At 45.3% G+C, this 17084-nt stretch overlaps 3 protein-coding genes across 13 annotated transcripts in view; 1 reads left to right on the plus strand and 2 right to left on the minus strand.

The window, feature by feature from the left end:
• LOC311590337 (speckle-type POZ protein-like) overlaps nt 1-17084 on the plus strand; it is a 399822-nt gene that overhangs the window by 263985 nt on the left and 118753 nt on the right. For 2 of the 11 annotated variants that reach the window (XR_014776833.1, XR_014776834.1), the window contains exon 1: nt 16470-16628. The exons of 1 other annotated variant lie outside the window; for it this stretch is intronic. The gene's annotated coding sequence lies outside the window, so the exon portion shown is untranslated. Of the gene's footprint in view, nt 1-16469; nt 16629-17084 lie in introns of those variants that run through there. 8 more of the 11 variants (XR_014776837.1, XR_014776838.1, XR_014776839.1 and 5 more) reach the window with 6 other exon arrangements.
• On the minus strand, nt 232-1506 carry LOC311589806 (speckle-type POZ protein-like; the record flags this gene model as incomplete). Its single annotated transcript, XM_084768455.1, has 1 exon — nt 232-1506. One exon carries the CDS (start codon nt 1504-1506, stop codon nt 397-399), a length of 1110 nt encoding a protein of 369 aa, XP_084624581.1. The 3' UTR covers nt 232-396.
• LOC311590342 (speckle-type POZ protein-like) lies at nt 13938-14963 on the minus strand. The gene has a single exon (XM_084769238.1). It carries the CDS (start codon nt 14932-14934, stop codon nt 13987-13989), a length of 948 nt encoding a protein of 315 aa, XP_084625364.1. The 5' UTR covers nt 14935-14963; the 3' UTR covers nt 13938-13986.

Below are 17084 nucleotides of genomic sequence, written 5' to 3' on the forward strand. Positions count from 1 at the left end.
ATGCTTTGTCTTTTTCTCCCCTTAAGAGTAAATGTAAATATTTGTTTTCTCCTCTGACCTGATCCTTTTTGGTCATGTGTTTTTCCAGTTGAAAGAAAAAAGTTCCCTCTCCCCAAAATTCTATTTTGGGGCATTAGTTGCAAGCACCTACGCTGACTCTCACTCTCCAACTCAGGAGACAAACACGAAACAAGTACAGCAAGAATGCAGATGTTAGGTAGACCACACCTGACTCCAGGATTGCCCACATGGCAACCACTCCAACTTCTTCCAGATGTTTGAAATCCTGAGCCACCAGGCTGTCTTTCCCCAGATCCACTGTAAATGCAGCAGCAATGCCTTGGTGTACCTGGAGGTCACTGGTCACAGCACGGTCTGACCTTGTGGAAGACAAGGTTAGTCACAACTATCGAGGTGCGAGGATCTCTTCAGCCGTTTGAGAGGGGGCTCCAGCCAGGGACCCTGTGCAGAAGCCAGGTTCTGGAATGCTTCAGCCAGCAAGTGGGGATGAGCTTCCACCATTTCCTTCCACCCTGAGGTCTCAGAGACCTCAGAAGCATGAACTGTAATGAAATCCAGGGCGTCCATTTTCAGCTCTTGTGCACTGTGGAGGTCAGCCAGGAAGAGAGTGTGAGCAGCATTCTCCACTGAGAGGTCCCTGCAGAGGGCGTCCTCACACATGGCTTTCAACTGCTCCAGGCCAAACCTGTCAGCAGCTGCCAGCACATCAGGGGCCAAGCTGTGGAGGTTTGGGGCTTTCCCTGTGTAAATGAATCCCATCATCTCCTTGAAGACTTGAGGCTCCATGTCCTGGATCTCAACTCGGTCCTTTGGCTTCTCCTTCATGTTGTGTTCAAACATGATGCTGAACACTGGAGAGCGAGCGGCTAAGATGGCCTTGTGAGCCCGGAATTCGTGACCACCTGCCAACAAGCAGCAGTCTGTGAAGTGGGAAGTCTCCCATAGCTCCCCTAAGTCATCTGTAAATGTGCACCTTGGAACCTTTATCGCAGGTGTGGAGTCCTCTTCAGAAATGCTATAGGTGTCCTGGACCATGGTCACCTTGCAGAGCAGGGTGAGGTGGTCCTCAGGGAGAAGGCGTTCTGCCTCGGAAAAGAGGAAATCTTGAAGGATGAACATTTTGAATCCCCAGTCCATACCAGGAAGGAACTTAAAGACTCGTGGGCTCCTCAGTCCTAGACTTTTGTCTCCTTCCGCATTTATAATCCAAACCTGGAACTTTGCCCAAACTGGGGTCTTCGAACTCCTGAGCAACACCAGGTAAACTGACATGTAATCTTTGCTTTCTATGTCAATGCCTTTGGGGTGAACTCTCAAGCACCATTTCCGGTTGTCATTGGCTCCTGATGAGAAAGTCCCACTGAAAATGGGGTCCCGCATCCCCTCCAGGCAAAAGGAGAAGTTGCTGATGGTCCACCTGTAGGAAATCTTCTGCACAGTGATATGTGTGGAACCCCGGGTCTTGCCTGCCTGGTCCCCTGACATTTCTAATGGAGGCAGTTTGAAGTTTAACTTCGATCCAAAATGAAGAATCAAGATATGGTTTCTCTTCTTCCTGTAGGACATAAGAACAAATACTTTTCAGAAGTTTAGTGTCAGTATAAATTTCACAGAAGACAGTCCAGGCCCTAGTGACTCTTACATCACTCCATATCTTTCTCTATATTGAATTAGATCAGTTGGTAACTAGTTTTGCCTACTGTACACAACTTTTAAAGTGTTTGAAAATTTTATACATTTTTTTTAAAATTTAAGTTTATTTAATTTTTTTTTCATTTGACATCCCAATTGTAGCCCCCTCTCTCATTTTTTCCTGGCCCCAACCTAACGCCCTTGCCCCTCAATTTTCCTACCCAAGTCCTCAGAGACGGGAAAGCCTTTCTCCCATACCAACTGACCCCAGGCTATAAGGTCTCCTCAGGTCTGCCTACATCCTCTTCCTCTCTGGCATGGTAAAGCACACGGCCACGGGAAAGTCATCTAACTGCAGCCAACAGAGTCCATGGCAGCAACAGTCCCTGCTCTAATAATTATGGGGCCCATAGTGAGATGGAGATGCCAATAGGCTACCTCTGAGTGGGGTGCCTGGCTTTTCTCCATGCATGGTCCTTCTTTGGTGCACAGAAATCTGCAGGGACCATGGGCCGAGACTTTTTGGCTCTGTTAGTCTTTTATAGAGATCCTGTTCCATATGGGTCCTTCTATCCCCAACTCCTCCATAGCACTCCCTGTACTCTGACCTAAGTTGGGCTGTGAGCCTGAGCTTCTGCTTTGATCTCCTGATGGGTAGAGCCAGGGAAACAACGCTCTGCACAATAGCCACAAAAACCATAAAGAATCTTGATGTAACTGTACCAAGAAACTAAATGTCTTGTATGAAAAAAAACCATCAAATCTCTGAAGAAAGAGACTGAAGAAAATATGAGAAGATGGAAAGATCTTCCATGGTTGAGGATAGGTAGGATTAACCAAGAAACAATGGCCATCTTACCACAGCAACCCACAGATTTAATGCCGTTCCCATTAAATGCCAACACAATTCTTTACAGCTCCTGAAAAACCAGCTCTCAACTTCATTTGGGACAACAAAAATCCAGAATAGCTAAGACAATCCTGACCATGAAAACATCTTCTGGAGGGATGGTTGTTCCTGACCTCAAGATGTACTATAGAGCAACAGTGATAAAAAGTACATGGTACTTGCGTAAACACAGACAGGTTGCTCAATGGAATCCAATAAAAGTTCTGGAAATACACTCACACATGTAATTTTTGAGGAAGAAGGCAAACCATACGATAGAAAAAAGAAAGAACCTTCAATGAATTGTCGTGGTCTAGTGCATGTCTACATGTCAAAAAAGCAAATAGATATGTTCCATGATGTTGGATTCAATGTGATCCCTGAGATGGTGAACTAGAAAATCCTGTCTGAGATCCCATTTTGGTCCTTGAGATTGTGAACTGTTTATACTGCCTTTGATCCCATTGTGACCCCTGACATTGTGAACTATAAAAACACAGGATTTAATAAAGTTAACCCTAGGTCAATGGGTGGGGCAAGAAAGCAGCTGACGGGGATTAAACATAGGTGGGGCTTTGAGTAGAGGAACAATTAAGATAACTATCAGGATAACAGGATCTTGGGATTTTAGCTGAGCTCTTTGGCCTCTGGAAGCTTTTGGGCTTGGGATTCTAGGTATTTTCTTCCTGGGCAGTCAGCTGAGCTAATGAGACTTTGGGACCTTTTCCATCAGGAGGTGAGCTGAGCAGGGAGGTCAGATGACTGCTTTCTCTGCCTCTCTTAGCTAGCAGGTTTTTCACCACAACATCTGTCTCCTGTGTCTTTATTGGAAAAATAAAGTGATGTGGGAATTTCACGGAAACCATCCTAGATCCATAGTTATTACAGCACAAAACTCAAGTGCCAGAGCACAAAAGACATTATCATAAAACGAGGAGCACTAAATCTATTAAAAGAGATAGTGTGGAAGATCCTTGAACTCTTTGGCAAAGGAGACAACTTCCTCACGAAATACCAACAGCCCAGATGCTAAGATCAACAATTAATAAGTGAGACATCATTAAATTGAAAAGTTCCTATGAGACAGAGGCCACTGCCAAAAAACAAAACTATAGCCTATTGTCTGAGAAAAGATCTTCACCAACTCTACATCCAACAGAGGGCTAATATGCAGTCCATATAAGGAACTCAAGAAATTGAACACCAACAAACCAAATAATCCCATTAAAATATTGGGTACAGAGCTGAACAGAAACCTCTCAAGGAAAAAATATGAGATTTCTAAGAAACACTTAACAAAAGGCTCAACATCCATAGCAATCAGGAAAATACAATCAATACCCCTCAGGGGTTCCATCTTACACCTTCAGAATGGCTAAGACCAAAAACTCAAGACAGAGCACATGCTGGTAAGGATGTGGAGAAAGGGGAACTCTCCTTCATTGCTAGTGAGAGTGCAAACGGGTAAAACCATTTTTGAAATCATTCTGGCACTTTCTCTGAAACTTGGGAACAGCACTCCCTCAATACCCAAGCATACCACTCCTGGGCATATACACCAAAGATGCTCTACCATACAACAAGGAAATTTGATCTACAATGTTACTGGTAATGGCCAGAAATTAGACAATCCAGATGTCCCTCAACCAAAGAATGCATAGAGAAACTGTGCTCCACATTCACCATGGAATTCTATTTCAGCTGTCAAAAACAAGGACATCATGAAAATTTCAGAGTGACAGAACTTAGAGAATGAAGGAAGCTAGATCAAGGGCATTGAGGAGAATGACTTACAGGCTGCAGTCAAGCTAATCCACTGACCACTGGCTGTGCACAGAGATGCCAAGAGGCCTGTTAGCTGTTCAGTCCAGGAGGCGATGTCTCTGCTGGTCTTCAGTATACACTGTAAACCTGCAGAAGCAGGCTGTAATGCCGGTGATGGGCTGCACTTGCTAGCCAAGAGGGGCCAAGTGGCAAAAATCCCAAGCTTCCCTTTTCCATGCCCTTATATAGTCTTGCAGGGAAGGTGTGGCCTAATTAAAGGTGTGGTTGCCAGGCTAAAGACCTGGATTAAAAGGGTGTCGCTCCTTGTTTTGGGATCTAGTGTCAACTTTGCGTCTTTGGACTTCCAAATCAGGATTCCATATGGATCTGCCTACTTGAACTGATGCCAAATCTTTCTCTCAGGCAGGCCCTCCATTCTGAGGTTTGAGTTCACTCCAGATGGACTCAAGGTTTAGCAAGAAGTGCCATCCCATGTGTATCTTCTTCCTGTAGCTAAGTCCATATGTGAAGGGATTATGTGAATTTCTACACAGGTACTCTTTCCTCTTGTGATTGTGTTACAATTATCACTGGCACGAGCTTGAAAATGCAAGGAATGTTTTACTCATCTGTCAGGGGTCTGACTTCACAACAGGTGGGCAGGTGGAAGAGCTCACCTATGGTGTCTCACAACCAGAGCCAGAGACCTCTGAATGTGCTGTCTTCTTCACTGTCTTTTTCCAATGCAGACTCATGGTCTCTGCATGAGTCTATGCACCTTTATTCATGGTCTTTCCCCTCTGCCTCAGATAACCATCCTTGCAATACCTATATCATCCCCATGTATGCAATAAGTGTGATATTCTAAATATCCTGGTTGGCTGAGGCTGAAGAGACCATGATAAAAACTTTCAGATTCCATTTTGTTAGAAACATCATTAAACCATTCCAAAGACCACAAACCCTGGACAAATTTTTGCTGGAGGGCCAAACTGATCTACACTGAGCTGCAGTCTAATTGTACATTTATTATGTTTGATTCCATGATGTCAAACTGCCCCTTTGCCATCTACATACTGCGTTACACTTTGCATGTACACCAAACACTGCCATGCACACTTTCAAGACCATCCAGATCTGTTTGTCAGCAAAATACCTTGAGTCTCAGCTGACCACCATGGTTTACCATCCTCAGCAGTCTATCAACTAATTGCGGTTTTCTTCCTTTACATATGCAATACAAATTTGCCTCCAGGATGATTGAGATCCTGGACTGGCGCCCTACCTGAGGTCTGTCGCAGACACCCTGTGGGGGACTTCACTGCCCCACTCCTCACAGCTGCTGAGGGTCCCACAGATCTTACCATTCCTAACCATCCCCTTCTACATGACTGCTAGCATTGGGAGTGGGAAATCTCTGATTCTTCTGGTTGCTCCTGAGACCCTCTGCCTACTCCTGTGTTACCTCACCCAGCCCTGGTGTGATGGGTTATGCCTACTCTTAGTGCCTTTTGTCATGCTGTGGTCAGTTGGTATCCCTGGGAGGCATACTTTGTTTGGAAGAAAAGTAAGAACAGTAATTTTAGAGAAGAGGGGAAATAGAGGGGGCAGAATCTGGAGAAGCGAAGGGAGCGGAGGCTGCAGTCGGGTTGTACTTTTTGAGAGAAGAATAACGAAAAAGAAAAAGTAAGTTACCTCACACAAAAAGAACCATGCCAGACCATTTTAGCACAGAATACGCCAAGACTTCCAAAGAACATTTAGCACTAATACTCCTCAAATAATTCCACTAAATAGCAACAGAAGGGTCATTGCACAATCTGTTTATGACGCCATTGTTACCCTGATACCCTAACTACATAAAGACCCAACAAAGAAAGAGAATTACAGACCAATTTCCTTTATGAAAAATTATTCAGAAGAACTCAATAAAATACTCAAAATCCAAACCCTAAATCACATCAAAGCTCATCCACCATGGTCACTTTGGCCTCATGCCAGTGAAGCAAGGTGGTTCAACATGCAAAAATCAATTGATACTACTGTATAATCAAATTGAAAGATGAAAGTACACGATCACCTCATTCGCTGTAGAAAAGGCCTTTGACAAAATCCAACACCATTCATGAGAAACATCCTGGAGATATTAGAGACACAACAACTGAGCATAATAAAGGCAGGATCCAGCAAGCCCACAGCCAGCATCAACCTACATGGGGAGACACTCAAACCAACTCCACTAAAATCAGGAACAACCCAAGGTTGTCGACTCTCTCTCTACCCATAGAATACAGTACTTGATGTCTTTGAAAGAGCAATGAGAACTGAAGGAGATAAAGGGCGCACAAATCGGAAAGATGAAGTCAAAATATTCTTCTTTGCAGATGATATGACGGTAGATCTGTGAACCTAAAAATTCCACCTGGGATCTTCTACAGCTAATAATCACTTTCATCAAGTGCCTGGATACCGAAGTACTCACAAAAGTCAGCAGAGCTCCCATATAAAAATGATAAACAGAATTAGAAAGAAATCTAGAAACCCACCTTTCACAATACTCTCAAGGAATATAAATTTCTTGAGCTAACTTTAGCCAAGCAATCAAAGGACTATAAGATAAAAATTCAAGTCTTTGAAGAAAGAAGTTGAAGAAGATATAAGAAGATGGAAATATCCCCAATGCTCACAGATCAGGAGGATTAACATAGTAAAAATGACCACCTTACTAAAAACAATCTACACACTGGATGCAATCCCCACCACAATGGTACCACAACTTTCACAGATCTTCAAAGACAGTTCTCAATTTCATATGGAAACCCAACAAAACACAACAACAACAACAACAAAAATGATAGCTAAAACAATCCTGAGCAATAAAACAACTCCAGGATTTCTCCTCATTTCTGATTTCAAGTTGTCTTATAGGGTTACAGTAATGAAAACTGTATGGTATTGGCCTAAAGCAGACATATTGATCAATGGAATGGAATTGAAGACTGAGATATAAACCTAAATACCTATCTATGGACACCTGATTTTTCATAAATAAGGTAGAATATTTCACAAATGGTGCCTGTTTAACTTGCCTTCCTTTTTTTACGTACTGGAAAAAGGACAGAATATTTCACCAACGGTGCCATCTAACTTGTCTTCTTCCTCCTGAGCCTCCTGAGCCTAGCGGTAAAACAACAACAACAACAACAACAAAAACACCAAAAACAACAACAATAACAAAAACAAAAAACAAAAAACAAAAAACAACAACAACAAAAAACCTTAAGCCTTAGTCATAATTGGAGGGTTCTGCAGCAGGGAGGTAGAAATGCTCCAGCCCGGGGAAAGTGTGTAGGGGATGTGTGCACACTGCAGGTGTCTGCGCCTCTGCTTCCATTGGTTCATGCTGCAATGCTTCAACTGTGACTTAAACAGCAGGACATTTACACAGTGAGAGAGAGAGAGAGAGAGAGAGAGAGAGAGAGAGAGAGAGAGAGAGAGAGAGAGAACACAAAACAATGAGGGCTCGGAGTGGAAAAAAGAGAAATAGGAAAGGGGAATCCTTTTTTTCATTTCTCTGAATGATTACAGTATTCACAGAGGTCCCAAATAATATTAGAACCTAAGATACCATTTTGAACTGATTATCTGTCGGGAATTCTGGCCAAGTTCAATCACAAAAGTGAATAAATTTAGGGCCCATCAGTGTTCTTTAAACAAGTCCCAACTGTTTGATTTACCAATGAAGACTCAGGAGCCAGAGGCTAAGGTGAAGGCCTGCTAGCTCAGAGAGGCAGAGAAAGCACCCAGCTGACCTTCCTATTCAACTCATGTCCCAGAGGAAAAAGCCAAATCTAAAAGTCAAAATCCTCCAAAGCTCTTCTTCAGCACTCTGTCTTAAATACTCCTTAACTCAGTGCTCCTCCTTTCTGTTTAATCCCTGTCAGCTGGTGCTGCTCAACCTCTTGACCTAGGGTTAACTTGACTTAATCCTGTTACAGAAAGCAATTGGAGCCAGGCATGGTGGTGCAAGCCTTTTGTTTTGTTTTGTTTTTGTTTGTTTGTTTTTGAGACAGGGTTTCTCTGTGTATCCCTGGCTGTCCTGGACTCTCTTTGTAGAACAGGCTGGCCTCAAACTCACAGCAAACCGCCTGCCTTTGCCTCCCTAGGAGCCTGGTTTGGCACATGCCTTTAATCCCAGCACTTGGGAGGCAGAGGCAGGCAGATCACTGTGAGTTCGAGGCCAGCCTAGTCTACAAAGTGCCAGGACAGCCAAGGCCACACAGAAAACCCCTGTCTCAAAAACAAAAAACATCAACCAAAACAAAACAAAAAACCCAGGAGGTCCTAGAAAAGCTGTGATAGTACAGGCAGCTCTGGAGGGAGGGCAGGAGAGGAGGAGGTGAAATAAACCCACCCACTTGTGCCCATGGAGACTGCAGAATTGCATCTCCAAAGGTGAGGGGATGAGGTCAGGTGAAGAATGCTGGCCATGAACTTAAAGAGCATTGGTGCACGTACCTCTGCCTCAAAGAGGGGTGTCTGAGGCTCAACAGTCACTTCCTGGGATTCAGAGAAACATTTACACCCACCAAAGCAGAAACTTATCTGGCTGCCACGGGTGAAGAAGCGGGTGATAAGCAGTTGGTGAGCCAGAAGGGGAGCCTGTGGGTGGTGGACTGGAGGTGAGGGATAGGGTCCCAGGGCAGCTCAGACCCCAAGGAGGAGCACAGGAACCTGGAGAGCCTGCCTGAGTCATAGGACCGAAGTGTCACACCTCAGGTGGAAGTGTACACTAGCAGCTGGGAACCAAGAAATCCCACAAAGCCACACAGCACAACAAATCTCACCAAGAGGTTTACTGGGAGGGAGGAACCCAGGAGGATGGCTGCCTCTCCTCAGGCAAGACACATCAGAGAACCGAGAAGAGACAGGGCTTGTATAGGATGTCCTGAGAGAAGGGAGCTTTCCAGGTAGGGGACTGCTGGGATTTCAAGTCCAGAGCTTGGTCTTTTCACTGTGTAGGGTAGGCGCTAGGTCTGGCCTTTAGGGGAGTTTGAGTGTTCTTTGGATGGAAAATGGAAGTTGGAGGTCCTCAGGCATGGGTCCTGGCCACCCACTGGCTTGAGGGCCTTATAGATAATACTTTCTGCCCTGGGATCTGACTCCAGGGGCCGAACAGATCCCAACACCTCCCAAAGACCCCAGCTGCTTGACTGGGCTACAGGTTTTCACTCTGCCTAACTAGGCCAAGTTTCTAACAATTCCTGAAAAAACCACAAGTTATGGACAGCTCATGGGCAGCTAATCAGCTTATAGAAGAAAATGGCCAGATACCATGTTTTTATTACCTCGTGACCTTGGTAAAGAACACAGCTGTCCCCATGCAATCAAATTAAAAGCCAACACCTGAGTAAGAGCCAAAATTTCAGTGACTCAAAAGTCCCCAGTAACCAAACAAACAGCCAGTCTTGAATCCCCTGGTACACTCTGACTCAATTCTGTTCTCACAGGTCCCTCCAACTGTCCATAAATTTAGCCTGCGTGCTCATTTCAGGGAGAGGGTCCCCTCCAGTGCTAGATTAAAAGCACTCTTTGACATGAACTCTGGTGCCCTATATTTGACCAGGACCCCTTGATGGGGAGGCCTGGTGGCACTCAGAGGAAGGATAGCAGGCTACCAAGAAGAGACTTGATACCCTATGGGCATATACAGGGGGAGGAGGTCCCCTCTCAGTCACAGACAGAGGGGAACGGAGTAGGGGGAAAGTGCGAGGGAAGGAGGAATGGAGGATACAAGGGATGGGATAACAATTGAGATGCAATATGAATCAATTAATAAAATATTTTTTTAAAAAAAAGAATTAAAAAAACCACTCTATGTTTTTGCATACTGCCTTGGAACTTTTCTTCAGCAGACAACTCTGACCCTAACTGCCAGGGACCAAACGGCCCGTGGCTGACCCCCACCCGTTCAGCATCTGCAGCAAACATCCTGCTTGGCCACTCACTAGGCACGCAAGGCTTCTGGCTTAGCCCTGAGAAGAGAGCGATCCGATCCTGAGATAACCACAGAGACATCCTGCTTTGCCTCAACTAGGAAAACCCCTCCCTCTGCAGATGTTCCCGGGGCTCAACCCCAGAAGATTTTGTACTTTTCCATTACCCTCCTCGCTTACCCCCGCCCTCCCTAAAGCAGGTTTTAAAAAGCCTGCCCTTACCTTCAATAAACGGCTCTTGACAAGCTACGGTTTCCTAGAGCTCTGCATCTCTCTCGCCCATTTCTTTATCCACAGGTTGCGACCCCCCTCGGCCCCCCAATAACTGACCAGCTGGACTGGTTACCTAACATTTTGCCTTTAGACACTTCAGCTTTTTAAATTTCTGTTATTCTTAGGTTTGGTCTCATCATTCTGTTCCTGATTTCCTGCATGTCTCATGAAATGAACCTTTTAGGTTTTAATGTTTTCAATGGAAATATATATTTCTTCTATCAAAGGTTCAGTGCCTGAGGCTGTCTCTGCTTCTCCTGCATTCTGATGGTGATGCTTGTAGCTGTAGCTTCCCTTCACTTACCTAGACTTTTGACTTCCAGAATTCCCATTTTCTTCTCTTTATTGTTTCTATTTATATTCTCAAACCTTATGTAGTTTCTCCTTTTTTCTTTAGCTGTTTGTATTTCCTTTAAGGAATTTGTTCATTTTTCCAGTTTTATTTCTGTTTTTGGAAACAGGGTTTCTGTGTGTAGCCTTGGCTGTCCTGGAATTACTCTGTAGACCAGGCTGGCCTTGAACTCGTAGTGTTCCACTGCCTCTGCCGCCCGAGTCCTGGGATTAAAGGCTTGCGCCACCACTGTCCCGTTCATCTTTAATTTTGTTTCTTTAAGGACTTACTCACTTCTTTGTTGTTGTTGTTTTTGTTATTTGTTTGTTATGATACACGGCTTCTCTGTGTGTAGGTCTGGCTGTCCTGGAACTCACTTTGTAGAGCAGACTGGCCTCACTCTCACATAGGTCAGCCTGCCTCTGCCCCCCATGCGCTGGGATTAAAGGCTTGGGCCACTACAACCCAGTTTGTCTTTTCTTTTGTTTCCTAGGGATTTATTCACTTTCTTAAAACCTCTGTTAGCCTCATGAAGTTCATATTAAGGTTTATGTCTTGTGCCTCAGCTGTGGTGGGGTATTTGGGGCTTGGATCTAGAGTAGCAGAAGAGAGGAAGATGACAAGCAGCTTTCTTGGCAGGTTTGACCTGTGGGTTATCACGGAGCGATTGCGTTTGTGGCTGGAGGGGGGGTCAAAGTCACTTGTCTGTGGGATCCACAGGCGATGTAGACAGGGGGTGGAGGAAGGAGGGCTGCACATGGTGTTCTGTCACAGCTATGGGGGTGAGACTGGGGGACTGGATTGGCACGGAAGGGGGGAGCGATGAGAACCTTCAGTTGCCTCACCTGTTTCCTGCCCTGCTCTGCTGCCCTGTTCCTAGTGAAGGCCTGCCGTGTTGGGGCTGGGATGGTGGGGGCTGTTGGGGTAAGGAAGACTTGGGGAGAAGATCTGTGTGAGCCATTGGAGGGGGGGGGGACAATGGCGTCAGACAGGAAAGAAAGACCAGAGAAGAGTTTCTGCTACAGAGCTGCGACTGAGAATGGGGAAATTTGACATGGGGGGAGCAAAGGATGGTACATGGATCTGCTTTTGGACTCTTGTTACCCTGGAAAGAGTGGCCCTTGGCTTGGCATGGGGGCCTGTCCTGGGCTGATGGAGATGGCAAAGAAAGAGCAGAGGGGAGTTAGAAGGGAAGATGTGCGGTATCCATAGCAGATGGGAACAGTGGGCAAATGAGACTCCCACAGGAGGTCTGCTGCAGAGGTGGGCATGACACTGTGGCACTGGGTCTGTGAAGAGTGGGGAAGGTCTGCAGCAGTCTGCCTGGTTTCCTGGCAGACATGGCATGGATCCATGTTTCTCAACACTTTGTGGGGGCGTCTATTGACCCTTTCAAAGAGGTAGAATATCAGAAATCCTGCATATCAGGGGTTTCCGTTATGAGCCATTGCAGTAACCATATTACAGTTGCAAGGTTGCCAGGAGTGGTATAAAGAAGCTGCAGCTGCGCTGGGTGTGGTGGCATCCTTGACCATTTGGCCCTTCCTTCTTCTTTTCCATGAGCCTGGTGATGAGGTGCATGCCCTTAATCCCAGCACCCAGGGAGATAGAAACAAAGTGGATCTCTGTGAGTTCAAGGCCAGCCTGGTCAACAAAGTGAGACCAGGACAGCCAAGACTACACTGAGAAATGCTGTCTCAAAAAAAAATATTGTAGCCAGATGAACAGATGAAGAGACCCAGGGCCAAAGATTAGGCAGAGCTCAGAAAATCATTTTTTTTGAGAGGAGGTATCTCTGTGTAGCCTGGGTTATGCTGGATTTGTTTGTAGACCAGGCTGGCCTCAAATTCACAGAGATCCACCTGCCTCAGCCCCCTCTGTGTGCTGGGATTAGAGGCATGCACAGCCTCACCAGGCTCATGGAAGAGGGGGAGGAAGGATTGAAAGGGTCAAGTGGTCAAGGACACAAAAGGAAAACCTACAAAATCAACAAAACTGGGACTATGGGGGATCACAGGGACTGAACCATCACCTAGAGAACATCCGTGGACCAGAACCAACCTGCACACATGTGTAACAGGTACAGCTTGGTTCTCATGTGGGCTCTAACAGGAGGAGTGGGGACTGGCCCTGACTTTTGCCTGCTTTTGGGTTCCTTTTCCCTAAGGGGACCACTGACCACCTTGTGTAGTGTCAGTAGAAGATGCCACCAGGTGTACTTGACATGCCAAGGTGGGTTGATACCCATGGGAGGTCTCCTCTTCCCTGAAACGAAAGAGAGGGGGCATAAGAGGAGCGGAAGGGAGGGGAGACAAAAGCATGGGAGGGGGGGAGAGAAAGAGACAGGGAGGAGAGGAGGGGGGAAGTTCCAGTCTAGTGTAAAGTATATTAATTAACTAATTAATAAAAAAAATAAGAGGACTCTACAACTGATTAAACACTTTTATTCATTTTTTATTTCATTTGGAAGGCTTTGTCTACAGAGATGTATGTGTCCATGCACACCAGGAAGTGTCTGAGATCCCCTGGATGTCCAGTCACTGATGGATGAAAACTCCTGTGTGTGCTGGGAACAGTCCACGTGTCCTCTGCAAGAGCACCAGTGCTTTTGCCAACTGAGTTATCTCTTCAGTTCCCACACACTGAGTTATGGTGGGAAAAAAGTCATTGCCTTTTTCTACCCTTCTGAGTAAATGTTAATGTTTGTTTTCTCCTTGGTCCTGATCCCTTGCTCATGAATTCTGCTCAGTCGAATCAAAAGAGGTTCCTTGACACCTCCTATAAACCATCTCTGTACTGTGTTTCCTGCAAGCACCTACGTTGACTCAGTCTTCAAGTCAGGGGACAAAATGAAACAATTCCAGCAAGAAGGCAGATGTTAGGTGGAGCACAGCAGAGCCCAGGGCTGTCCACTTGGAGATCATTCCAACCTCTTGCAGATGTTTGAAATCCTGAGCCACCAGGCTGTCTTTCCCCAGATTCACTGGAAGTTGCTGACAACATCGGCTGATGATTCTAGGAGAAAGGTTTAGGTGACAACTAAACAGGTGCTAGGATCACTCCAGGCTTTGAGAGGGGCCTCAGGGAAAAGACTGAAAGTAAGCCAGGTTCTGGAATGCTTCAGCCAGCAAGTGGGGATGGGCTTCCACCGTTTCCTTCCACCCTGAGGTCTCAGAGACCTCGGAAGCATGAACTGTAATGAAATCTAGGGCGTGCATTTTCAGCTCTTGTGCACTGTGGAGGTCAGCCAGGAAGAGAGTGTGAGCAGCATTCTCCACTGAGAGGTCCCTGCAGAGGGCGTCCTCACACATGACTTTCAGTTGCTCCAGGCCATACCTGTCAGCAGCTGCCAGCACAGCAGGGGCCAAGCTGTGGAGGTTTGGCGCCTTCCCTGTGTAAATGAATCCCATCATCTCCTTGAAGACTTGAGGCTCCATGTCCTGGATCTCAATTTGGTCCTTTGGCTTCTCCTTCATGTCGTGTTCAAACATGGCGCTGAAAACCGGAGAACGAGCCGCTAAGATGGCCTTGTGAGCCCGGAATTCGTGACCACCTACCCACAGGCTGCAGTCTGTGAAGAGGGAAGTCTCCCACAGCTCCCCTAGGTCAGCAGTCAATGTGCACCTTGGAACCTTTATTGAAGATGCGGTGTCCTGTCCGGAGATGGTGTAGGAGTCTCCGACCACACTCACCTTGCAGAAGAGAGTGAGCCTGTCGTCCGGGAGTAGCCAATGGGTATGGGACAAGAGGAAATCTCGAAGGATGAACTTTTTGAATCCCCTGTATTGACACGGCAGGAACTTTAAGATCCCTGTGCTCCTCACATCTTGGGATCTCTCTCCTTGAGCATTTATGATATAAATTCGGAAGCTTGCCCAAACTGGGCTCTTCGGACAGCGCCATTGCAGGTAAACTGACAGGTAATCTCGGCTTTCTTCATCAATCCCATCAGGGTAGAGTCTCAAACACCATTTCGGGCTGTCACTGGCTCCTGATGAAAAAGGTGGGCTTTCCATGGCTCCCCACATTCCCCCCAGGCAAAAAGAGAAGTTGCTGATGGTCCACTTGTAGGAGACTTTCTGGCCACTGATCCGTGTGGCGCCCCAGCTCTCGGCAGCCAGGTTCCCTGACATTTCTGCTGCCTGAGGGAGTTTGAAGGTTAAAGTGGATTCAAAACCAAAGAATCAAGATTTGCTTCCTCTTCACCCTGTAGGATGCAATGATACATGCTTTTTAGATTTTTTTTAGCTTCTGTTCCCTGCTCTGTTTCCTCTTCTTTGAGACTGGAAACCTGGGCCTCTGAGATTTTCTATCTGGATTTCAGTATTAATTTCAGGGAAGACAGTTCAGGCCCCAAGCTACTCTTTTCGTCACTACATTTCTATTTCCCACATTGAATCTTAGGTCAGTTAGTAACATGTTTTGGCCAATATACACAGGTGTTGAAGTGTTTGTAACATTTTATACCTTTCTACTTCAAAATGTGCTCCATTCGTCATGGTTCTGTAGGGTAACATACTTACAGAATGAGTCAATCTGCCTCTCTCTCTCTCTCTCTCTCTCTCTCTCTCTCTCTCTCTTTCTCTCGCTCTACACACACACACACACACACACACACACACACACATACACACATATATATATATATATATACACACACACACTTACATACATATATACACACATACATGCATACATGGGATTTATTAGAATGATTTACAGGCTGCAGGCAAACCAATGCAACAAAGGCTGACTGTGTACAGACAGTCCTTGAAGCCAGTAGTTACTCACTCCACGAGGCTGGATGTCTCAACTGGTGTTCAGTGTATGCTCGGATCTTGAAGAAGGAGGTTCTAATGGCACTGAATGTGTGAACTTGCTGTCAAGGTCAGAGCACGCAGGCAAAGAGTCGAAGCTTCCTTCTCCATGACCCAATATATACTCCCAGCAGAAGGTGTGACCCTATTAAAGGTGTGTCTCTCAGACCCAAGACCTGGATTAAATGTGTCTCTTCTTGCCTCAATATCTGGATTAAATTTGTCTTCCTACCTCCAAATTGGTATTCAAAGTGGATCTACCTACTTGAACTTAACCGAAATATTTCATACCAGTGTGCCCTCCACTTTTGAGTTTTAGTTAATTTCAGATGTAGTCAGGTTGGGAACTGAAAGTAGCCATCAAAACTATTTTTTTCCAGTGTGTATTTCTGAATTCTTTATTAAAAATCAGGTGTCCATAGGTGTATGGAGTTATGTTTGGGTCTTTAAATGGGTTCCATTGATCAGTGTGTCAATTTTTATATCAATACTATGAGGTTTTCAAAAAATAATTTATTTGTACATGTATATGTGCATTAGTGTTTTGCCTGCATGTATGTCTCTGGGTATCAGCTCTTTCAGTTATAGACAGTTGTGAGCTGCCATGTGGTTGCTGGGAATTGTACCTGAGTCCTCTGGAAAAGCAGTCAGTGCTCTTAACCTCTGAGCCATCTCTCCAGCCCCCAGAGGTTTTTATTACAATAGTTCTGTGAAGAACTTGAAATTGGAGCTGGGTGTGGTAGTGCACGCCTTTAATCCCAGGATTTGGGAGGGTGAGGCAGGTATATCTTTATGAGTTCGAGGCCAGCCTGGTCTCTACAGCGAGTCCAGGACAGTCAAGACTACACAGAGAAACCCTGTCTGGAAAAACCACATGGGAAAAAAAGAACTTGAAATTCGGAATGGTGAGAATTCCTACAGTTCTTTTATCATTAGAATTGTTTTAGCTAGTCTTGGTTTTTTTGTTTGTTGGTTGGTTGGTTGGTTTTTTTTGGGGGGGTTGAGGGGGTGCAGGATATGTTCCATATGAATGTGACAGTTGTCCTTTCAAAATCTATGACGAATTGTTTTGGAAGTTTGGGATATGGATTACATTGAGTCTGTAGATTTTTTTTTGGTCAGATGGCCATTTTTGCCATGTTAGTTTTACCAATCCAAGAGCATGAGAGATCTTTCCATCTCCTGAGATCTTCAGTTTCTTCAGAGACCTGAGGTTTGCATCACACAAGTCTTTCACTTGCTTTGTTAATGTGAACCCCATTTATTTTATATTATGTGAGGCTATTGTTTTGTTTTCACTGACTTCTGTCTAAGTCTGTTTATCATCTGTCTATAGGAGGGCTACTTGGTTTTGTGAGCTA

The sequence above is a fragment of the Acomys minous genome, assembly GCF_964271855.1.
Source record: "Acomys minous genome assembly, chromosome: 19".
Lineage (NCBI taxonomy): Eukaryota > Metazoa > Chordata > Mammalia > Rodentia > Muridae > Acomys > Acomys minous.

What these genes read in the sequence shown, in the direction of transcription:
- LOC311590342 (XM_084769238.1), bottom strand. Translation starts at nt 14,934, where the DNA reads ATGTGGGGAGCCATGGAAAGCCCACCTTTTTCATCAGGAGCCAGTGAC.